The sequence below is a fragment of the Pyricularia oryzae genome, chromosome 7 (genome assembly GCF_000002495.2).
Source record: "Pyricularia oryzae 70-15 chromosome 7, whole genome shotgun sequence".
Lineage (NCBI taxonomy): Eukaryota > Fungi > Ascomycota > Sordariomycetes > Magnaporthales > Pyriculariaceae > Pyricularia > Pyricularia oryzae.
In genome coordinates, this window is record NC_017854.1 from 394193 (window position 1) to 417350 (window position 23158).

The window sequence follows — 23158 nt, forward strand, 5'->3', positions numbered from 1 at the left end:
GCTCATACCTACTATTTAGGCAGATGCCCCATCAATACGTCCGAGTCCGTCTTTCCAACCTGGAGGCCGCATTTGACTCGGAATGAGGTAGACGATCGCCGGTGCGAAATGCCTTTTCTAGCCAGGCCGCGGTGAGGCTGTGCATTTCTGGGGCTTTCTGCGATACATGGCTGCGATACCGGCACTAGACTTGTGGCGAGTGTGTCTACCACGTATACACGTAGTATAAATTTGTTTTATCTCTATATAGTACAGTATACTGTTCTCGTTACCGGACTTGTCATGACGTGGCATGGTCCAAGTGCGGGCTGGGAATGCCAGAGGTTGACGTAGAAGCTTGCGTTTGCTCATACATTCTGACAAGCCTGAGTCAAAAGACTGCGCTTTTTTTTCGTAAAAACTGTGTGGCGCATCGTCAAGGTACTCGGTACGGACTATGCTGTCACTTCGTTTTGCTTCTGCCAAGAGGAAACGCCAAAGTTCAACGGCAGTGGCGCAGGTGAACCATCGAGTAACGACTCTCCAGGAGTACTTTGTACCATGTCCTGCAACTTTACCCGCCTCTCTTCAGTCTCATACGTTTTCGGCCATTTGCATGTCCACAAAGACGCCCAATGCATGCAGCCTCATGTAGGCACTCTCAGCCCTGGATGAACTAGTCTAATTGTCAAGCTTTCGCCCAGTCGGACCACAACTGGTCGCATTTCACGCAACGATATGCAGCTAGGCAGTGGCAATCCTCAAAATAGAACAGGGCCTTTGCTAGCCCTGCGGGGCTGACGGTATGCGGGTGCGAAAGGGAAGCAATGATAATTGCGTAACAAGGAGGCTTGGGCTTTTACTAAAGCGGCGCTATCGTCTACGCCTACATGTGACAGAATTTTAAAAAAATCCAATGCTGATTGTCTTGGACTCGGGGACTCGAGATCACAACAAACAAAGGACCAGTGGCGAGGAAAACTCCCCTACACACTTCAGGTACCAAATCAGAGATTGGCTTGGAATGACTTCCACTGTCCAGTCAAAAACTCAATAACATCCTTGGCGAACACCTCGGGCTGCTCGTGCGCCGCGAAGTGGCCACCCTTCTGTTGCTCGCGCCAGAAAACGACGTTGTTTTCCTTCTCGAACAAGACCCTTGGCGAGACGGCAATCTGAAAATCATGGGGAGTTAGTTACACGAAACGGTCAGCTTTTGTTCCCTGATTTGCGTGATTTGGATTTCGTAACCACGATGAGAACAAGGGCAATAAAAAGGAGGACCTGACATACCTCTTTTGGGAAATGGGACACGCCGACGGGGTTGTCAACGCGGTTCCTAGCCAATAGTTTGGCGGCAGGTTCGGCAACGTGTTGCTTCATTTGTTCGCCAAAGTTTGCGCGGTACATCTGTATGGCGGTCGTCGGACCGGGGAAGTAATGCAGCAGCGTCCAGGTAATGTATTCGTCGGTCGTGTAGCCGCCGCCGGGGAGGTTTTCCAGATCCGACCAGAGGTTCATCTTGTCCGCCATCCAGGAAAGCCTTGTGTAGATGCGGGTGTTTCTTTTGTCAGTATAACCTGCAGGGAAAGGCGTTTTGCTCGCCGTGGGAAAAAAAGAAAAGGTACTACCACTCACATGGCTACAGGAGAATCGTGCTGTCAAGAACAAAAGACAAAAAGAGCTGTCAGCAAAACGGGAATGATAAACATTCTCAAACCAAGAGTTAAAAAAGACACAAGCTCATCTTACCAGAGCAAACCCAAAGGTGCGCGGTTTGGTAGCTTGTACAGCTGTGTATGCCTGCTCGTAGTCTTTGTACCATTGAAAGCGCTCGACCGCTGCCAGCTCGGCCTCGGTGAGATTTGCCGATTCTTCAGGCGACAGTTCAGAAGAGGTTACATAGGGCTATTTTGGATATGTCGAGGGTTGTTCAAACCGTCGCAACCAGTCAGTAACTCTTGCTTTCTCACTCTCTGGTGGCCAGACCGAGAGAAAAAAAAAAAGAAAAAAAAACACAGACCATGTTCACGTGCAAAGCAACGGCATGCTCAGGATGCTGCATCAAGAGAGCCCTCGACACGATGGCACCCCAGTCCCCTCCCTGCACCACGTAGCGGTCATAACCCAGCCTCACCATCAGGTGATGAAAGACGTCGGCGTGGTGAAACATGTTGAACCCGGCCTGCCTGGGCAGGCTGCTCCAGCCGTAGCCCATGAGGCTCGGGGCCACAACATCGAACCCGGCCGCGTTCAGGGCCGGCAGCGCCTTTTGCACCTCGGCAAAGTTGCCGGGCCAGCCGTGGATGAAGATGAGCGGGATGGCGGGGCCGCCGCTGGCGGGCTTCTGGGTGGCCTTGACGTGCGCAAAGTGCACCTCGACCGGGTCAAAGGTCTGCCCGGCCTTGTTGGTGGCGGAGAGCTTGATGGTGGTCTTGAACTGCGGCATCTCGTTGAGCTTGGCCTCGTGTTCCCGCCACGAGTACCCATTGCGCCAGTGCGAGACGGTGCGGCGGATGAAGTCCACCGTCACGCCGTTTTCCTCGTCCCATTCTACGTCGTCTATGTTGTCGGGGATACGGGCCAGGTCGAGCCTCTTGTTGAGGTTGTCCAGCTCCTCGTCCGATATTTTTATCTGGGAGTGTTTTTTGCCTGATTTTCAGCTCTCGGGAACTTGATCGGGTGTGCCTACCACTAAGATGATTTACACATCTTGCCCGCCTCCGGAAGTTCCACCATGATGTTCCGCGGTTGGAGTGATCCCTGAACTTCCCACCGGCACTTCAACTCACCTTGAAGGGCCTGATTTCGTCCGTCATTGTTGTCTTAATTTCGCAACAGCTATGCACCAATAATCTGAAAGTAGTCAAGTTTTGCAACAGAAAGCTCAGGAGAATACAGCCAAAAGAGAAAGTAATGTAGTCCGGAAAGATCAGGCTGCGCGTGGTGCGACTGTCATCTGGTCTTTATGAGCAAAATGATGCAAGGCTGCGACCCTGTATTGCATATCAACCGCGGATGCATATGTTTACCCCTCTCACCAAGGAACTAACCTTGCCGGTGCCAGATTTCTAGATCTCCCCGCAGCATCCGACCGACTCGACCTGATGCTTTGGACCGAAAGCAAGCTGCCCTATGGCGAATGGTATCTGCGGTCTCATCGGGGTCTCGGGTAGACAGCCGTCCGAGTAGCCAAACAGGGTTCTAGCTGCGATTCGTATCGACAAAGTATAATTTATCATTTTGCAATCATAATCATGGTAAATTTGTCGGCCCATTAGTAAATCTCCGGAGTCCGTTTAGAATGCGAGAACAAGAACAATTCCAAAAAAAAAAAAAAAAAAAAAAAAAGTTTGGTCCAGCCAATGGTTTGCTATAACGTTTTGGACCTTAAATATCCCGTAAATGCATAATTTCCCAAAATAGGAATGAAAAACAATAAAAAGGCCGAACCAGAACATCCTCCGGGCGACGGCGACACCCGCCATATTTTTTCAACGGAAATATTGCGGGCGTAAAATTCCGGGCTTTTTCCGTTTTTTTTTTGGCTGCGGAGTTTTGTTTTGCGCGACGGACTTGAGGGCTGTTAGCACCTCCGAAACCCGGCTTGCCGGGCACATCTTGCGGTCTTATCGGGGTCTCGGGTAAACAGCCGTCCGAGTAGCCAAACAGGGTTCTAGCTGCGATTCGTATCGACAAAATATAATTTATTATTTTGCAATTATAATTATGGTAAATTTGTCGGCCCATTAGTAAATTTCCGGAGTCCGTTTAAAATGCGAGAACAAGAATAATTCCAAAAAAAAAAAAAAAAAGTTTGGTCCAGCCAGTGGTTTGTTACAACGTTTTGGACCTTAAGTATCCCGTAAGTGCATAGTTTCCCAAGATAGGAATGAAAAATAATAAAAAGGCCGAACCAGAATATCCTCCGGGCGACGGCGACACCCGCCATATTTTCTCAACGGAAATATTGCGGGCGTAAAATTCCGGGCTCCTTCCGCTTTTTCTTGGCTGCGGAGTTTTGCTCTGCGCGACGGACTTGAGGGCTGTTAGCACCTCCGAAACCCGGCTTGCCGGGCATCAGATGTGCCCGGATCGCCGTGTTTATGGGCTAAAAAGCTGTGGTATTGATGTTGTGTTCTATTTCAGGCTTCGATTTTAATATGTAATGTGCCATGGTGGGGAAGACTTTTATACCCCTCTCCGAAGCTAAGGCAGGTGCGACATATAGGCTTTATGTTCACTACTTGTAAAAGCGGTTTTCTACAAAGGCCGCCACTTACTCGTAAGTCTAGATAATCTATTCATTCAAGGACCTCAGAATCTGGCTATCATAATTGGTCCCACTGTCGTCAACAACGTATTCTCTTGAGTAGATTTCACGTTTCACAAGAGTAAAAATCCCATATAATCGAAGCGCAAACAAATCAACATAATCCTCACTGCTTCAATCATCAGCAGCAACTCATTTGATCCACGGGAAACATGGGAGGCTGCGTATTTCCAAAAAGGGCAGCAACGATGAAAGAAATCAAGCCCTAAACGCCTGCACAAATTCATGCAGCCTGTCAATGACGATCGGCACGAACGCATTCAAGTTATCGTCGATGATACGCTCAAACAACCTTAGCGCCTCTTCTTCGTTCATGTCCAGGTGGAACCGGTCTTTGACCTTGATGACGGCCTTGTCCGGCTCGAGCTTGATGTCGGGTATGTTTGCATCCACCATGAGGCTGAAAAGGTTAAGAATCAGGTTGCTCGACTTGCGAAGTGCCGAAAATGCCAGGAAACAATACTGCTTAAAGGCTCGGTAGCCGTCGGAGCCTGCTCCACCCATAGCGTCCACCATCTCACGCGAAAGCTTCATCGCTGGTGCGAATGGTTTCGGGTCCCGCCCGAGGATGAAACCAAAATCAGCGTGGAAGAAGTGTCCGTCCGGCGCGAGCAGAAGGTTGTCCAAGTGGCGGTCGCCGACTCCCAGGATATACGTGATGACACAGTACCCTGCGCATGACCGGACAAACATGTCGTGAGCCTCCTTGCGCACCCCGAGCGGCGCCGCGTCGTCTGGGTTGTGGTGCCTCAGGTACGCAAGTGCCGGGGGAACGTTGGATCGGCTGAACCGGTTCGCTATGGTCTGGAAGCTCTGGGATGCGACGAATTGCGTGAGACCGGCGCTTGTGCTTGTTGCCAAGATCTTGTAAGGAGATAACTTCAGGTCTAGATTCTCCTTTTGCAACAGCTGGTCCATCAACGTGATGATTTGCACGACAAGCTGGTCTTGTCGTAGATCATCACCCGTCTTGAAGAGTATTGGGTACTTTTGTCCAGTATCCGTCTTGAAGGTGACTTTGATGGGATGTAGTGAAGATTTGAACACGGTGCTCTCATCGGGGACGACACCGACGATTTTCTGGGATGGGTCGAGAGGCAACGGCAGCGGTGGGTTTATGGTGATCAGCTCATTCTTGGGATCAGCGAGAAGGTGCTTCACCCTATCTGTTCTTCGTGCGATTGACTCGTTTGCCTCCTTGATCTCTGCTGAGATCTTGGACAGTATGGCTATCCATTCTGCCTGCCTAAGCAGGGTCTTGCGGGTATCCGCGCCGCCAGGACGGGCGACTAATTCCGTCATGAAGTCATAGGCAACCTTGCGGTAGATAGTCCTATACTCTGGTAGCTGATCTTGACTCAGATCGTCGCATTCCACCATGAGATACCAGTAGAAGTAATTGCCCAGCATGAAATTCTGACTGGCTCTCGCGATCAAAAAGCGGGCAAGAGATGAATCCTGTGCCGCTGCCACCCCACCCGCCTCGGCTGCCTCTCGATGACCGCGATCGATAGTAGGAATATGCTCAAACTTCAAGGCCTGCACCAGCTGTAGAAGGTAAAGTAGTAACTCTCCGTCATCAGCTTTACGAAGCCGATCGACCGCATACGCCCTTACTGCAGGGTACTCAAACGTCGGACCAAGCAGTTCAAGAGCATCGTCGACATCGATCTCGGTCCACTTGGCCAACACCTGCACCGCCTGTCGGGATTCGCTCTGGTCTTGCCAGCTTACCGACTTGACAAACTTGGTCAAAGCCCTCTTGTCGCGGCTGAGATGGTAACGGAACTTCCAGACAAGGTCGCGCTCGTCTGGCGTCAGTGGATGTGTAGGCGAGTATGAAAGTATATTGTTGAGTTCATCGCGGGTCTTCGGGTTCGGCTTCAGATCCTTATCCATCACGCCATGGCGGTGCTGACCACGGACCAACCTGCGGTGTTTACTCTCTGCTGGGTTGTCTTTGGCGCCCACCTCTGGATCATATACACGCACCAGCCTTGTGCCAAGACCGGCAGGTTCTCCAGGACTGTTGATACCAGGACCGTAGAGAACCTCTGGAGGAGGCTTGAGCGCGACGCTTGATTGCGATGCCGACATGTGCTGGAGAGAAGAGATTGGAGGTGGTGGATATCCATGGTCGGCAAAGACTACGGGAAAGTCAAACCGAGGCAGTTCAATGTTCAGCTTGAATAAAGACGCTCTTTCCTCTTCCTGGCCCGACCCGGAATCGTCGCCGTTTGCTTTTTGAAGGGCTCTCTGCCTTTGCAGGGTTTTCAGAGATGACCTGGCCGTCTGGATCCCACGTTTCTCGAACCCTCGAAATACCAGCTGGTCAAGCCACTCAACGCGTGGTATCTCGCCCATTTCGTGCTTCTTGAACAGTTTCTCCATCCGCTCCAACTCCTCTGCATCCTCGTCGACGACAACGGAATCCTTGCGTCTAGGGTCATTCCTCCTCTTGAGTAAAATCGCCGGGGTTTTGGTGTCATCGCACCCGTCGGCAAGTTTGTGTCTGTGCACATGACACTTTTGCCTGCCCTTCTGTGCCTGATTATCACCATCAAACAGCGGCAACGTCGTACCACCAAACGGTACCGCGTGGCCCTGGGCCTGATCTCTCTCTCCCTCTCCAGGCTGCGGTGAAAGATCCCAGATAGTAATGGCGAGGTGCGCATTCAGAGGAACGTCGCAGTATTTGATGGGCAAAGTCAGCCATTCGTTCCAACGGCGCTCGGTTTTGAAGGCCTTGTATGCCGTCTGCACCGGTACCGTCAACGGCTTGGACCCGGCCCAGACTTGAACCGTGACGTAGAGGTCCGAGTTTGGGCTCATGTTGGAGCCGACATGGCGCAGTTCGGGGTGCTGCAACAGCGTCGAGAAGTGGTATGGAATCTCGTCGCCCTCGAGATTGATGATGCGCACGCTGATGGGGAAGTCGAGCGCGTCGGAGCTTCCAAACGAGAATGGCTCCGTCTCTCTCATTGCGCCAGACTTGAGTTGTAAATGGGACCCCCGATACTATCGAGCCATGGCATGGGATTGAAAATTCACTATTGATGGGCTGGCTACAATCAGTCAGTCATTCAGCCATGCATCACGTTGCGATGCGGTCACGGGAGAAGTCTAAGCTGAGTTAGCGACATCGAAGGTCAAGCTTGAGCTCCAGCTACTGTACCTGTTTGGCTGACCCCACCCAGTGGGGTTGGGTGAGCTGCATTACTACCCCGGGCCTTGGCTCTTCATGACGCAGACGCACTGTGGGCTGTGACTCCACTAAAGTGAGAACACTGATGGGGTTCCGCCGACACGAAAGTGTGAAGCGTTGGGCGCGTTTTCAACGCGACTTTTCCCCTCCTGCATTATATCACCATCACCAACGTACGAATCAGCCACATTTACCAAGCGAACACACAGACAGACAGACAGACAGACAGACAGAGAAAATTTGTGGAAATGAAAGACGTTAAGAATACTTTATAGTGAATGCGCTCTGCTATTTTCCGAATCTTGAAAGCTGCAAAAGGCTGTACAGCTCGTCTTAGGAGTGGCATCGAGAAAAAACCGGGCAATCAAGCACACCACAACTACGATTATAGAGCTTAGGATCTACTTTTACCACTTGGGACGACCACAAATACTAGACTCATCAACAGGCCTGCCTGAATAACGCCAAAATGGCGGACCTCGAGCATTTCGATCCCGACCAGTCGATAGACGAGCGACGACAGATCCAGCGTGGCATGCGCGAGCTCGAAAAGCAAACAACCGAAGAACAAGATGAGCTTCTCGCCGCAGATGGACGAGTCTTTGTCGACAAGCTGAAGAAATCAGATGACTGGATTCGCATGACCAAGCAGACCTCGGAGGCCCAAATTGATTCACGCTTCTTGGTGCGTATTTCGGAGCTTGCATATCGTCGCTCCGTCAAAGTCACCGCTGGCAGCGCGGTAAACGGCATCGATGTCGACGAGTTCGTGTCGAAGTGCATTACTTACATGAAGCACGGCGGGGGGATCGTGAATGATGACCATGTCGAGCTGTCACATACCCAGCACCAGCGCCGAGGAATGGGCAGGGGCAGGGCTGCGCCCACGACTATTGCAGAGGATGACGATGAGGTGGGAGATAGCGGTGACATGCTCGACTGGGCGCACTTTGGCAAGTACGCTGCGATACCACACATCCGTCGTCCGGCCGTTCCGAACCACCTCCTCGGCCCTCTTTCGGTCGAGCGCAAGGTCAGAAAGATCGGCAAAAGGACGGCACCTCTACGAGTTGCAAACCTGCAAGAAGTTAGACCAGAAGTGCTGGACCCCGATGCCATGCGTGGTGCCGAGAAGAGTGACCTGTCTGCTATGTGCGGCAGGATTCTACGGCAGCTGGAAGAAGGACAGGCATCCGCACAAGAGGCGGTTGAGCAGGCGGTGAATAGAGAGCTGCCCCCAGAACTACGGGAGGACCCTGACGCGTTGCGGCCGTTCTACTCGCGCTTCGGCGTCCGCGATACGGGCGGTATCGATCTTCTCCGGTTCGCCGTGAACCCACACTCTTTCTCACAAACAGTCGAGAACCTGTTTTACATTAGCTTCCTCATCCGCGATGGAAAGATAGCCTTGGAGTTCGATGACGACGGGCTCCCATCCATTGGTAAGTTGACCCGCCTTCTGGTAAACTTCAAGAGTGATGCTAACACCTCTTTCAGCAACGATTGACCAGGATGATGCGGAAGCAGTGGAAAAAGGCAAAGCCACACGTCACCAGGCTGTCATCTCCCTGGATGAGGCATCCTGGAAAGATGTCGTCAAAGCCTTTAGTATTACAAAGAGCATGATACCCCACAGGGACGAGCCAGTACAACGACCTGGGGCACGAGGCTGGTACAACTGAAAAGATTGGTATATCCATCCGCCCAGTTGCATTAATCTTTTGTAATCTATTTATGATACCCCTTTTCCAAGATACAACTTAATTGTCTTCCATTACTGAAGGCCCGGCTCGACCGAAAGACAGCTGACTAGGAAGAGTGCATAGGGCTTCCCTATCAAGCAAACCCCGCGGTGTTGCGCACGCATCGCAGCAACGCTTTGAGGACCCTGTTCTGGATTGCTGGGCAGTGCTCAGTGACATCCGTTTTCAATCAGACAACCATCGCGGTTGCCATGATACTCACTATGCTCGGTCGATTTGAACCGAGCGTCATCAACCCAAAGTCGGGACAAACAAAGGACCCTAGGAGGCGCCTTTTACCGTACAGTTCTGGACCATAAAGTGACTGTAACTCTCATCTTGTCGGACCTGCCGAAGAGACAGACATGGCATTGCAATCACCATTTCAAGATGCAAGCAGGATCTTGTCCCGAGCTCGAGTTTGTTTGATGTCTGTTCACAAGTGTCGAATCGACCAATCCGCTAGTAAATTGTCTTCCTTCAAGTGTCTCGGTACATTCTTTGTCAACTTGGTTACTGCATTCGACTCGACCAAGTCTGTCAAAGCTCAGCACATATCTTGGTGGGGTCATGAGAGCATCATGGGGCAAAAGAAAGGTTCTTTGTTCCTCGAGGTTTGATCGCCTCCGGTGGTCTTTTCAGCGAGACCAGAATGGCTTGCAAGACACAACTCGATGATGCAATTTCTCCAGCCAACAAAACCTTGGTCATAAACTTCTCTGCTAGCACGAATTACAAAGAGAGTATTTTGAGAGTGTTATGATTGCGGCAAACCTCCTTGGGTAAGCCTAAGGGCTTGGCAACTGGAAACTAAGACAAAGGCTTGACCAAGACCGCACCCTTTGTGTCGGACGAGAGAAGCATTCCAGTCCTCAAAATACGTGAATCGCTGGTAAGCTAGCGCGATTCCCCGTCTCCTTTGTATTACCATCTATGTTTGTCTCACCAACTGTTTTCGGGATACAACACCACCAGACGAATCCAATACTCTCAGTCTCTACTCGAATATCTGAATCATGGTGACTCTGCCAGCACGGAATAACCATCATGAGCTTGACCCTGAAAAATCAGGGATTGTGTGCGCTGAGCGACAGAAAGTGCTGTCAAAGTATTTGAAATCCTATCGATACACACCAGAAGTGCGCCAGGGTTCTCACCATGACTGAACCCTGCCTGTACATGATCGTTCAAGTATTGCTTTGGCGTCAAACAATTGAATTTGAAATTTACTCAAGTATACTAGACTTGCTCCAAATCCTTTTGGGAGTTTTGCTCAAGGGCTTGCACCAATGCCTTTTACATTCCACAGGGGCGTACACATCAAGGCACAAAAACGTGACCTCTGCTCTCCGTTCCCGGGTGATGTCCATTGTCCACCCGGCGACTTTTTTGACATCAAAGAAGGCATCCCACGATGCGTGAATACCGATCTTTCCCCGGGCACGTTTTCGGCCTGCCTGCCATGCCACATATAGAGACACCCAAAAGGGGAAAGAAAAGAAAATGCCTTTGTCGATTTGGAGAATTGAGCGGTTGCTTCAAGATTACATATACATGAGCAGAGAGCAAAATGCTGCGCCGAACCCCTTTCCACCTTTCCTGGACCTAGGAATATTTCTCTTCACTCTCTTTGCTCCTTACCCATTAGATCATACCTACCATCGTCTGTTGAAGACGTATCAACTCCCCCACCTATGGTGGTCACCCATCACCACGACCAACTCAGCACCCCAAGTACAGTAAACACACAGGCAAGCACTTTCAGAGATGGCGGAATCCAGCAGAGGGCAATCGAGTCAGGATGACACCGAGCCGGAGGACAAAGTCGTCGTCGACGTGGCCGAGGCGATGCGCGACCATGCCAAGCGGCTAGGCTTCGACTTCGACCCGGATTCCGACTCCGATTCGGACCTGGTCTCGCCCGTGTCCGACTTCACCGACGAAGACTACAAGACTGCCCGTGAGGAGTGCCGTAAGCTTGACCTACAGGGTGATCCGGCCGACTTCTACATAGAACGCATCGCGGTGCCCCTGAAGTCACTCGCCACCAGAGAGAAGCGGGTCGCGCAGCGAGAGCGCAGGATATCTCGACACCACCCCAAGGTCGAGGCGAAGGACTGGTACAAATATCAGGACGACTATCTCAAAAGAACATCCGGTGGGCCGGATCTTGAGTCCGCGAGTATTAGAGAAGAAAATTTAGACCATGTGCCCAAGCATCTTGCGGTTCGCCGGACTGCCATCCTCAAGGCGGAGCGGCGACTTGACAGGAGGGAGTGGGAGGCCGGCAAGTACGAGTACATCGTCTTCAACTCGAAAAAAGACCCCATCGACTTCCTCCGCAAGCACGACAAGCTCCTGACCACCAAGGGTAAACTCGAGGAGAAGCTCTCCAAGGCATCGGATCTTCGCGAGGAGGCCCTAGCCGCGGTGAAGGAGCTGCCGGTAATCCAAGGCCAGTTGGAGAAGGCCCACGCCGAGATGAAGTCCCTCGACGATATGGTGGCCTACGAGAATAGAAGGGCCACAGATCTGGAGAAGCAGATTCATGAACTGCAACAGAAAGATAAAGAAATGCGGCAGAAAATCGGTCAGTACCGGGACCGCAATGCCGAGCTTCAGGACACACTGCGCAACGAAAAGTACGAGCTCGAGCAGGAGATTAATTATCTCGAGAGCAAGCTGTATCCACTCCAGGAAGAGATGCCGCAGAAGGAGCAGAGAATCGAGGCCCTGGAATGTCAAGCGAAGAAAGATATAGAGAGAATCAAAGAGCTGACAGAATATGGTGACAAAACTACCAAAAGTCTGGAGGAGACGAAAAAGGCGGAAGCGGAGAGCAGAGAAAAGGCCGATTTTTACCGCGGAATTTACGGCGCCTCAAATGAAGCTGCAAATTTCCACGCAAAAGAAGCCGAGGACGCCGTCGCCAAAGAGAAGGAAGCCAGAGACGAAGCCAAGCTTGTGGACGAACGATATAAAACCGCCAAAAACCGGATTGGAGAATTGGATGGCCAGTTGGCAGAGGCCCTGCAGAAGTTCAAAGACGCTGACGAAGAGGTTAAGCAAGTTAAAGCCGAGCTCCATCGGAAAGAACAAGATCTTGCCCTGGTCAATCACGAGCTCCAGCTGGTATATCACGAAGACAGGCGGGTCAGCGTCTCGACAAATGTATCGGGACCCGCCCGGGTGGCTACCAATCTTCAGGATGAGCTGGATGAGGCTGGCTGGGACCAGTTCTCTGAGCCTGCGCAGAGTCCCATGTTGTCGCCCGTCCGAGCCCGCCTGAACGAACTCGAAGAAGATATAAAGTTAAAGACCACAGAGGTGGCCGATTACAAGACCAAGCTGGAGGCCAAGGAGGCCGAGGTAGAAAAGGCATACAAGGAGCTCAAGGAAAAGGCCACCCAGATCAACAACCTTGCCCAAAGCGTCAAAGAGCTTACCGCGGACAACGACCAGCTGCGAGCCAGTGCGGAGAAGGGGCGAAAAGATCACGCGGCTAAATCTTCCGAGGATGAAGACAAGTACGCAAAGCTCTACTATACATACGATTCGCTCAAGAAGGACTGCTTTGAATCCTGCCAGAAGATATCCGCCTTGACAGACCGTATGCAGGACAAGGTCGCATTGATCAAGAAACAATTGGCCGATTCCCACTGCACTCTCCTCGAGGCTGCCCAAGAGAGGGACGAGAAGACGGAAGAGATCGCGAGACTCACCAACCACATAAACATGACCCGGGCTACATCCAGACAACAGTATGAGAGTCTGTCAAGGAACTTCCACCTCCTGCACGGTCATTTCAAACAGATGAACAGGCTAAGCCAGGCTCGCATCTCGGAGATTGCCCAGCTACAAGAGGAATTGGCTGCTCGACCCGATCCCGACCAGGTCGCAAGACTGCAAAGGGCCCATGACGATATTGAGGAGCTGTACGAAAACATGAAAACATCGCTCGATGACTCAACCAACGATAATGTCCTTCTCAGAGCGGACCGCGACAGGTTAGAAGCACGGGTCAATGCTTTAAACAGAGACGTTGCTGGTCTTACAGACGAGCGCGACCAACTAGCAAATGACCTCCATGATTCAACTCAGCAGGTCGCCAGCCTCCGAGGCGAACGCGACCAGCTGGCAAAGGACCTCGAGGCTTCAGCTAAGAGCCTTGGCAGAGTCCAAGACATACGCGACAAAATGGCAGAGGACCTCGAGGGTAAAATCAATGAGATTAACAGCGTCAAAGATGCACGCGACCAAACTGAAAAAGACCTCAAGGCTTCAGCTAAGGAAAATGAAAGTCTCAAAGACGCACGCAACAAGCAGTCAAACGAACTCGCTGGCTTAGCTGAGGAGACTGACAATCTCACACACGAACGCGACCGCGTGACCAAAGAGCTCCAAGACCTTCGTGCGGCCAATGCTAGGCATGAACTGTGGAGGGCGGACAACGGCAATGCACCCAGAAAGTTGTTAGAGCAGGGGAAAGAACTTGGTGAAACTGAAAGAAAGCTCACCGAGGCCCTCATGAACAGCACAGCCAGAAATGTGGAAATACAAGAGTTGCGGGCCGAGATCGACCAGCGGAAAGCAGACATTCAAGCACTCGAGGAGCAGTCGGAAAGTGACAAGAAACAAGTAGCCAAATTGGATTCTAGCAGTGTAGACCTCGAGAGTCAGTTGAAAGCTGCCAATCATGAGGCGGCTAAAACGAGCTTCAAGATGACCGAGCTTAAGGAGAGAATCGCCGAACTCGAGGAGCAGTTGGATGCTATCAAAGACACCGCCAAAGGAGAGAAGTCTAGGGCCGAAGACGACTTTGCAAAGTCCAAGAGCCGCGTCGCTGAGTTGGAGGCCAGAATTGCAGAACTCGAGGATAAGCTGCAAATTCCGGAGCAAGAGAGATCGCGCCTCGAAGACGAGCTTACAAAGTCTAACGACCGCGCCGCAGAGCTGGAGACCAAGACTGCGGGGCTTGAGGAGCAGTTGAAACAGCAAGACGAAAGGATTCGGGATCATCGCGCCAAAGTAGACGAGGCCACTGAGATCGCGACAAAGGCCACAAATGAGCGACTAGATGCCGTGAATAGCCTGCAGGATACGAACAGAAAACTGCAAGTTGCCAGGAGACAGCTCTTCCTCCATGAGGAACGGGTCGCATCCCTAAAATGCGATATATACATGGCTGAGGGAAAGCATGCAAAAGAGATGGCCGAGAAGCAAGCTGAGAACCAGGCTGAGATTGATGAGCTGAACGGCAAAATCGCCGAGATGCGTGATGAGATCGCCCGTCTGGAAGAAAGCCAGATGGATCCCGACGATCTCGCCAGATTCGTGGACACCATGGAAGGTGGCTTCGACGACCTAGAGCAAGCCAAAGAGCAGGCAGAGGAAGCCATTGTCGCCAGAGATGAACAAATCAGGGACCTGGAATCAGAACTCGAGACAACCAAACAGATTGCGACTGACATGGGATTGCAGCTTTACGACATGGAAAACGAGATCAAAGACCTGCAAGGGTCACGAAACAAGAGTGACGCCGCAAACGCTGAGAAGCTTGATCTAATGACGAACATCCGCACCAGACTTCAGCAACTCCTTAAAAAGGCCAGCGACTGTCAAGCAGCCGTTGAACAAAAAGTCGCGAACCTAGACGCACTTCTCAAAGAATCTCGAGATTCTGCCACCCGAGCGGAGCAAAGGCTTGATGCCTTGAAGGATGAACTGAAAGAGTGCGGCGCGAAACTCTTGGCAGAAGAGGCAAAGACTGCTAGGCAGGCTGTCGAGATCACGGAACTGGAGGAAGGTCGAGCCAAAGATTGCGAGGCCAGCTTGGCCAAAGTGAAGCAGCTGGAAGCGGAACTCCGAGAGCTCCGAGACGAGATTACAACACGGACAGCCAAGGAAAAGGAACTCGAGGATCTGGTGAAATACAGAGAAGAAGAAGTCAAGGCCCTCGAAGCGGACAAGCAGCAGAGGGACGAGCAATCTCAGCGCATCTTGGAGCTGCAGAAATCTCTGGCCAACATCACCGACCAACAGACCCAAAATGGTCAAGCCAGCGTGGTCGCTGCGCAGGAGCTACAGACGAAATTGGACGAAACCAATGCCATCAACGACCGGCTTGTCAAAGATTTGATGGCACTTACAGACAAGGCCGCAACGTGGGACGTGAAAGAGAAGGACTTCATGGATCTGGTTCAACTCCAAGTGGAAACCGTCAAGGCCCTCCAGGACCAGCTCAAGCAAACCACACTCCAGTACCGTGCTATCGTGAGACGGTCAATGGGAGACGCCGCCATCATTCAGACTTTAAGAGCCGATACATCGAAAGTTTGGTCGGACTTGGTCGATGCTACCAGAGAGAACGCAAGGCTGCGACAGCAGCTCAAGGATTTGCAGGGACAAGAGAGAGCCGAGCCACCGAAAGCCGAGTCACTCTGCTATACTTGCGGCCGTGGTTGCAAGTGTCCCATCGCTCTGCCAGAGGCTTCAGGCTTCTTTGACCAGTGGTGGCTCGTCCTCATGGCTATCTGGGCCTTCCTGGAAATGATGCCCAAGAACACCAGGATCGCGTTTTCCTACTTGCTGGGCCTGTTGGGACTTCCGGGTCGTTGCTGGAGGCCCTTTGCCAGTCGGGCAAAATTCTGGTACAGAAAACTGTCGTCCCCCAAGGGCAAGACCCGGGCCGCGGGGGCCCCTGGCGATCCGGACTGGGACTGGCCGACAGTGCCGGCGGTTCCTCATGCTGCAATGGTGTACACCATCATCTTTTGGGCCGTCGTCCTCGCGATCTTCATCTCTTCCATGAGCTTCTGGGCCACCTCGGTGGAAAGGCACCTCTGGCTTCGGGCAAACACCGACACGAGGGCCTACTTCAACTTTGGAAGACGAGAGGGTGCTCCCGGCGCGTGCCTGGTGCCTCAACCGTTGCCGGTTGACTATCGGTTCGTGTACGAGCCTACCTATGGTAACTTTTGTGAATTTGTGGAAAGACAGACAGGGTATGCTCTTTGTTGAGATGCATGTATCTTTTATTTCTTCATTTTATTTTTGTCTTTTTATCTTTGCATTCTTGTTTTTGCGCTTGGTGCCTTTTTTTTTGGGTGTTGGGCTGTACAACGGGGGCGAGGTTATCGTGTATTTTTTGTTGATTGTATGCTTTTACTGTTTTCAGCTATGCGATAATTTTCTTTTCTTTTTGATCTATCTTAGTATCGCGAGCTGGCGTTGGTGTAATGAATAACTACTTGGCTTCTTGGATCTGTCGGAAAGCATTCAATGACGACAATGTTGCTTTCCGTTCTTGCTGCTTGGTTTTATGGTAAAAAGCCAAGCCTCTAGCAAGACGTGAACAACGTGTCGGCCCGATCTTTGATGTCACCTTCAGCTCCAACCTGCCAATGACAAATCATGGAACGCGCCCGAAGGTCTTGGACAAAACACACAAGTCCCGATGTCCAACGTTGATCTCTATGCAAGCTTTTAGTTCTAGTTCTAGACTGTGGCAGTTGTCCCACAACCTCGACGATTATGATGATTGTGGTGTTTTTCCGTGGTTATCCTCTTTTCTGTTGGTTTGTGCGCCGTGTCACCCCTTTCCGAACTTCCGAGCCCAGTAGTTCAAAGGGTCGATGATGTTATCCCGCTGATGTATACCAGGGGCATGCCTGTATCCACAAAGTGGTGACTTGATGAGATCGACAGGACCCGCGGACCATTTTCAGGTACCGGACGTCAAGCACCACCTGCATGCTTTGTAAAGAGTAATGGTTCCTTTTTTTTTAATGCAATGGAAAGTCACGCAGCAAGGCAGTTACTGCGTATCCTGCGGGCCGGGAAATCAATCTTGATCTATGCATCCAATGTCGATGTATTTTTGGGTAGCATCCCGTTCAGCTGCTTCGCGAAGCTGTGACTACAAGTGACCACCGCGGAACGGAAGTTGAGATCAGCCATGTCTGGTCGGCAGTGTTTGGTCAAAGATACGGGGGAAATCGACAATCTAGAAAAGGCTTGGGAACCCTGGGGTAAAAGCAAATTAAAGACTAGGTAGGTAAAAGGTTTAGCACGGAGAGTTTACAACGAACATTCGTAGAGTTGTAGGTACTACTGTATTTCGTAAGAGGCCCAGATGCACGGGTAGTTTGTGCCTTTTCCTTTCCAGTTTTGGGAGGTACAAGCAAATTAAAACGGGATCTTTACGGCTAATAACTTCTTTGGGGGAGCCGACCCTAGCGCAGGTACTAGGAACACAATGAGTCGTGGGTGACAATTGAACAAGTTGGGTTTTGTCCAGAGTAGTACCGTGTTTAAATGAATACTGTCGTATAGTTGCCCGTTTACCTGGCATTTATTTTTGCTCGTCGTCCAAGATATGTCTCAATAAAATAAAAATAAAAATAAAAATAAAAATAAGAAAAGTAATCCGGTAGAATGTTTCAGCATGAATGTTCCGAAGGAAAAGTCAGCGTTCATGTCATCGTTGGGACCGAACCTGACAAGAAGGCAGTGCACTACCAAAATGGTTTGATTGACAAGGGTGCCCCGCCTTCTAACGTTCACCGCGATAAGCCTGGACAGGCTTGTTAGCGGGGAACAGATGACGACGATAAACCCCGCGCGAATAAAGGGATACTCCTCTCTCATCGAATAGGGACCGCGGTAGTAGTGTCATGAAGGTCTTGGAACCCAGTCTAGTTTTCTGGGCAGCTGAGGAAATCCGGAAGGTCGGGAAATCTTTTGGGCTGCAACCTCATGGCACAGTGTAGTATTGAGGCATTTTGGGGATTTCTGGAAGGAAAAGCCTTTCCGTGACAAGCCCCCCGATGCAAACGGAAACCAAGCCGAAAGCAAACATTCGCTCGCCCATTCGTGCACCTAGTCGCCGACTGGCTGGCAAGCTGGGTGCCTGCCTTAATTTTCTTTTACCACAAGTCAGGCACTACCAGAACTACTCGGTATTCTCTTTTGGAGATGATCCAGTCTGGATTCGAATCCAAGGTTCACTTTGCGTCGTTTCGGAAAATTGTGATGCACCTCTCCAGTTGCCTTTCTGGTTTTGTACCATCGTCACTCTCGTACTTCGTATCCATATATCGTGGGTAAACAAAGGGTAAACAAACATCATCCCTCCACACCAACAGGAGTAAACAACAGCACAGCCCCCTGCTTCTCCCCCGAGCCGAGAAGCAAGTTCACGGCGAGCCGGGCATATCTTACCAACAAGGAAAGCGGGTAATTGATTATTGGCAACACACCGCACACACGTAACGCACTGAAAGTGAGCATGCAAGGCATGATAACTTTAGAAGCTAGGTACCCAGCAAGGTAAAGATAGCTAAGGTACTATTTATGACTGTAGCTACCCTTACCTACTTCTTTTTCTAAACCTGGATCGTTCTCACGTCGCTTCTTTTTTCGTAACTGTAAATCGTTGTTTATTCTTTTTTTTTTTTTCTAGCCGAGCCCAATCACTTGCTTTCATCGCCCTCCTTTTTCAGCCCGGCTTAGGCTTACTCCCCCTCTTTCAATAAAAGCCAACCAAGCCTAGGCAACTTACCTTACCTTGCTGGGTACTTAGCTTCGGATATTTCACCTTGTCTAAAAACCCAGACTACACACACTCGCGTTTAGCTCCCGCGAAGCTGCCTACTTCCTGGTCTCATGTCCACATGCCTCTTTAAGGAACCGATACGCCAAACCACAAATCTATACTTAGGGACCCTCACGTGCCCCTTGTATCCCAGGTTCTTTTTTATTGTCATACAATACCCAGCTTGCTAGGAAACGGTTGCTCCATGAATTGGTGTGTGTTGTCTCTCTTCCTTGCCTTTTCCACAGTCCAACCCAACCAGAAAAGAGCTCGCCTCAAATGTCTTGGTCCTCCGCCACCCGTGACACTGCTGCTTTTGCTTGGCACTCTTCCTTAGAAGGTTGATCTTTGCTGAATTATTTCAACTCAGCCATGATCTCATGGAATAAATCACCGGACGATCGGGCTAACAAATACTCCATTCATACAGCCCTTACCGCCTCAAAGTAGCGTCAACGGTCCTGCAGGAAAAGTCCTGAAATTGACGCGGCTTTGGTCTCTGTGGCACATTCACTACAGGGTCGTCCATTTATTTTCACACAGTTAATTCTGTGACAGGAATCCTGCCGACAAAAAAGCCGTCCCCGGTTTCTTTTGTTTCTGTGTTTTTTTGAGGAGCCAGTGCCTTTTAAAACAGCCATAACCGGTTTGAGTGTCAGCCATGGCTACCGCAGTCTTACAACAAAGCGGCCCACGGGTCTTTGGCAACCACGGCAACATCGAGGCGCTGACAGCAGAGGACTTTGAGACTGCTTCCATCCACTCGGCAGCTCCATCCTATGGTGAGTTTCTCTGATTTCCACCCTGTTCGGATGCTGGCACATGCTTGCTGCCTTTTCTCGCCCGAAAGAATTGCTGTGGGGCGCCTCCGCACCGATCCTCTCCTCCGAAAACACCGACCCCAACCCGGGATCCTCAACCGAGCTTCTCCGATTTCCGAAGTCTAAAAAACGCGACCCCATAAGCTAACTCGCCCGCAAAACCAACCAGTCTCCGAGGTGCCGTCGTACCACACCATCCCGCGCGAGGCAACCCCGGCCTACTCGCCGCCCGAACAGTCATCGCCCCCGTCGTACAGCTTCAACTCGCACCGCAGCCAACGACGAACCGCCACCACCGCGTCGATCGACTACTACGCCAACAACTCGTCGCGGCCTAGCCTGATCCCACCCGCCGACTCGGTCGACGAGCCGACCATCGGCCTGCCGCCCGTGCCCACTGGGCCGCTCCCCGCGATTGCCCCGCAGCTCTCGGCCTTTCGCATCCCGTCGTGGTCCAGCCTCGCCGCAAACAACCCAAATAACCGCCAGTACCGCAACGTGGCGCAGCGCCGCGCCTCGGCCGCCGCCGTGTCGTCGACGAGGAGGCTCGATATTTCGCCCAGTCGCATGGCCCGGCTTGAGAGAGTCAGCGAGTTGGCCGAGGCCGAGGAGCAGCGCCGCCACCGCCCGCTCGAGGACCCATACCTGGTAGGTGAGGTCGCGGCCAGGCGCGCCAGGGCCCAGAGGCTAGCAAGGGAGAATGGCGACGAGGTGCTCGAGATGGAGAACCGTCGGTGGGATCTGTTCCTGGGTTAGTGTTTCTTTCCTTTTTATTTTATTTTCATTTTTTTCATGTCTGAACTGCGAATGGGAGGGACCCAATCCTGAAACTGATACTGTTCCATGTGCAGCTCAGATGAGAGACTTTCAGCCTCGCAATAGGCGAGGAAATTCGTCCAGGCGCCTCCTATGAGGGTATAATAGCCCTCACCCCCACGAAAACGCCACCGCGATGGCAATCTTCCAACATAAATCAAACGACGCACACGAACAGATACCGGCCCAATGCTGGCCGGGCACGAGCTGCACAATCCAGCTAGAGCTTTGATGTTTTTTCTTTTGTCTTTTTGTCTCCTTTGTTCATCATTTCGATTCTGTCGAATCATCACCCTCGACCGGGAAAAGGACATGGGGATCACCCTTAAGACACATATATTGTTGCATATTCCCGGAGTCGTTGATTTTGGGATATTTTTCACATTTTTTTTTCATGCATGAATTGGCGAGAATTTCCTTTCCTTTGTCTTTTTTCTTCAATGTTGGGCATTTACAGAGAACTGGCAACACAATTTTCATGTCAGCATTTCAAGATATTCGATGCACAGAAGCTGAACAAATAGGAGACTGAGCTGAACGGCATATATGCCGTATCTGACTGCATAACGGAACGGGGAGTCCACTCAGATTGTTAGGACCGTACATACTAGCACTAGGGAACACGAGTATGCTATGTACCCATTCGTTCCGCATGCGTTCATCCTGGGTGGTGACAATGTCGTAACTTTTTAACTGTACCTGAAAAAGGTGACCCTGCATCATCTCTATTGCAAGATATTGGCAGTCTCGAATATGCCGGGCCCATATAATGTACACTGTGAACCGTCGTCAAAGACTGCAAAGGAAATGTAGAAATAAGTAGGTAGATTCACTGTCCAAGAAAAAAACGCCGGCCAAATGCTATATTGACACTTCCCTGCACAGCAGAAACTGCTGCCATGCTCTCACCGGTGGTTGCTTCAACTCTTCCATCGTCTCCTGGCGGAATAGTATAGGGACATTCCCCCCATGTACGTGATGTCTGTGAGGTTCGACTTTGTGGCTGAAGGGGGCAGTATGGAGCATCCGACAGGTCCGAATTATTCCTGGCTCCTGGTGTTGAGAATGAGCGCAACAATAAGCCTAATGCGCCGCAAAAAAAACACATAATTAGTACAATGTACGGAATGCAAGACTCATGCTCCAATTTTGCAGGATCAAGCAAAGATTCATACCCATAAAGACCCAAAACCTCGCCGAAAATCAGAATCAGCACCATGCCAACAAAGATTCTTGACTGCTCCATGTAAGCCCTGACACCCTTATCACCAACAATGCCGATGCAGTAACCGGCAGCAAGACCAGTAAGACCGACGGACAGGCCGCAAGCGAGGTGCATGATGCCTCTAAAAAGGTCGTAACTCGTGCCTGCAGTCGGAGCGTTGAGATCCTGGGCGATCAAGACGGCGACGACGAGGGCGTAGACAGCGATGATTCCAGACATGATGACAGGAATCAAGCACTAAAAGACAGGAGGACCGTGGGAGTTTTGTCAGCGGTGTCCATACCTCAGGAAACTAGGTCATCGGCTACTTGATGACGAAGTCAGCAGAAGGCGACTGGTGCTACTGCTAACTTACCTTCATGATGAGGTCTGGCCTAAAGGTTCCAACTCCCGCGATACCGATGCCCGACTTGGCGGTTCCGAATGCTGCGCCAGCACCTGTGTTTTAATTGTGTTTCGTCAGCACATGTTCATCGTGTGCATATCGACGGAGGATTTTCGAGATAGGGATTTGCCAAAGTTGAGGAAGGGTTGCGCATACATCCGAAAATCATTGCAGCCGCAATGCCGGCCTAGAGCAAGGAGACCAATCTGTTAGCATCAAATGCATGCTGGCCGGAGAGTTCGACGGCATGGGTATTGCAGGCGTTGTAGCTGAGGTGTAGAGGCATTGCGATGATGCAGAGCAACGAGCTACATCGAGGAACAACGGGCAGGCAACTAAGGTAGCTTACCATGCCGACAAAGGGCGCAAACTTGGGCGCGAGCTCCGAGTCATCCGGTACTACTCCTGGCATCGTGATTTATTGCAGCTGCCTCAATTCGACAGAAATTTGAGATGCGGCTGCCCAAGAAATGATGTTGAATGTCGTCGTTCTGTTGGGCTTGACCAGGGCTGCGACTGATGATGCTCTAATGGCGACCCCGGACGAAGCGCGGAGGAAGCTCGCGTTTAGACCACGTGACTTGACAGCAAGCTCGACTTCGAGCAACTCTGGCCACCTAGTCTCGGGCCTCAGGGTCCACTCTTTGTTCGTCAGGCCGTACCTGACTGGTGACATGGATGACATCACATCACCTGAGAGTCAAGAGCACTTGATACGAGCCCAAAGGCGTTAAAAGGTTGCAATCAAGTCCTCTTTTTTGTCTTTGAAATCCATGTATTTCCCAACATGCTCAAAAACGATACATTTAGTGCATTTTTAGTGCCTTAACACAACTTGCCGATACCTAGTTTGAATTACTGCTGTACAGGCAGACTGTGGCGGCTGGAGCATAGCCGACGGTTCAGGTGTCGTCGCTTGCAGACCAATTGCACAGTGTCTAGCCCCACTGATAACCGTCCCAACCACCAAAATCCGGAACCGTCGCGTGTGGTTTAAACCTTCTGGTACTGTAAGCCAGACGGGATGATGGACCCCACGGTACTGTGCGATAAGAGT

At 51.2% G+C, this 23158-nt stretch overlaps 6 protein-coding genes across 7 annotated transcripts; 3 read left to right on the forward strand and 3 right to left on the reverse strand.

The window, feature by feature from the left end:
• Positions 1-739: 739 nt before the first annotated feature.
• On the reverse strand, positions 740-3299 carry MGG_03070 (epoxide hydrolase domain-containing protein). Its single transcript, XM_003720557.1, has 6 exons — positions 2772-3299; positions 2003-2614; positions 1732-1887; positions 1618-1637; positions 1273-1522; positions 740-1154 (listed from the first exon to the last, which is right to left on the reverse strand). The coding sequence occupies exons 1-6, from the start codon at positions 2796-2798 to the stop codon at positions 987-989; spliced, it is 1233 nt and encodes a 410-aa protein (XP_003720605.1). The 5' UTR covers positions 2799-3299; the 3' UTR covers positions 740-986.
• Positions 3300-4105: 806 nt separating this feature from the next.
• Positions 4106-7427, reverse strand: MGG_03069 (phosphatidylinositol 3-kinase catalytic subunit). Its single transcript, XM_003720558.1, has one exon. It carries the CDS (start codon positions 7292-7294, stop codon positions 4511-4513), a length of 2784 nt encoding a protein of 927 aa, XP_003720606.1. The 5' UTR covers positions 7295-7427; the 3' UTR covers positions 4106-4510.
• Positions 7428-7723: 296 nt separating this feature from the next.
• MGG_03068 lies at positions 7724-10279 on the forward strand. 2 transcript variants are annotated; one of them, XM_003720560.1, is made up of 3 exons: positions 7724-8959; positions 9015-9207; positions 9344-10279. In XM_003720560.1, exons 1-2 carry the CDS (start codon positions 7987-7989, stop codon positions 9197-9199), a joined length of 1158 nt encoding a protein of 385 aa, XP_003720608.1. In that variant the 5' UTR covers positions 7724-7986; the 3' UTR covers positions 9200-9207; positions 9344-10279. The 2 variants fall into 2 exon arrangements, with proteins under 2 accessions (XP_003720608.1, XP_003720607.1); XM_003720559.1 differs by lacking the exon at positions 9344-10279 and having other exon boundaries at positions 9015-9336.
• Positions 10280-10970: 691 nt separating this feature from the next.
• MGG_03067 (uncharacterized protein) lies at positions 10971-16506 on the forward strand. Its single transcript, XM_003720561.1, has one exon. The coding sequence runs from the start codon at positions 11027-11029 to the stop codon at positions 16277-16279; it is 5253 nt and encodes a 1750-aa protein (XP_003720609.1). The 5' UTR covers positions 10971-11026; the 3' UTR covers positions 16280-16506.
• A 1873-nt stretch (positions 16507-18379) lies between these two features.
• MGG_03066 (uncharacterized protein) lies at positions 18380-21144 on the forward strand. The gene is made up of 4 exons (XM_003720562.1): positions 18380-19067; positions 19285-19636; positions 19845-20426; positions 20527-21144. The coding sequence occupies exons 2-4, from the start codon at positions 19516-19518 to the stop codon at positions 20586-20588; spliced, it is 765 nt and encodes a 254-aa protein (XP_003720610.1). The 5' UTR covers positions 18380-19067; positions 19285-19515; the 3' UTR covers positions 20589-21144.
• Positions 21145-21196: 52 nt separating this feature from the next.
• Positions 21197-22654, reverse strand: MGG_03065 (V-type proton ATPase proteolipid subunit 2). Its single transcript, XM_003720563.1, has 5 exons — positions 22451-22654; positions 22258-22288; positions 22072-22154; positions 21667-21953; positions 21197-21574 (listed from the first exon to the last, which is right to left on the reverse strand). Exons 1-5 carry the CDS (start codon positions 22511-22513, stop codon positions 21532-21534), a joined length of 507 nt encoding a protein of 168 aa, XP_003720611.1. The 5' UTR covers positions 22514-22654; the 3' UTR covers positions 21197-21531.
• Positions 22655-23158: the final 504 nt, after the last annotated feature.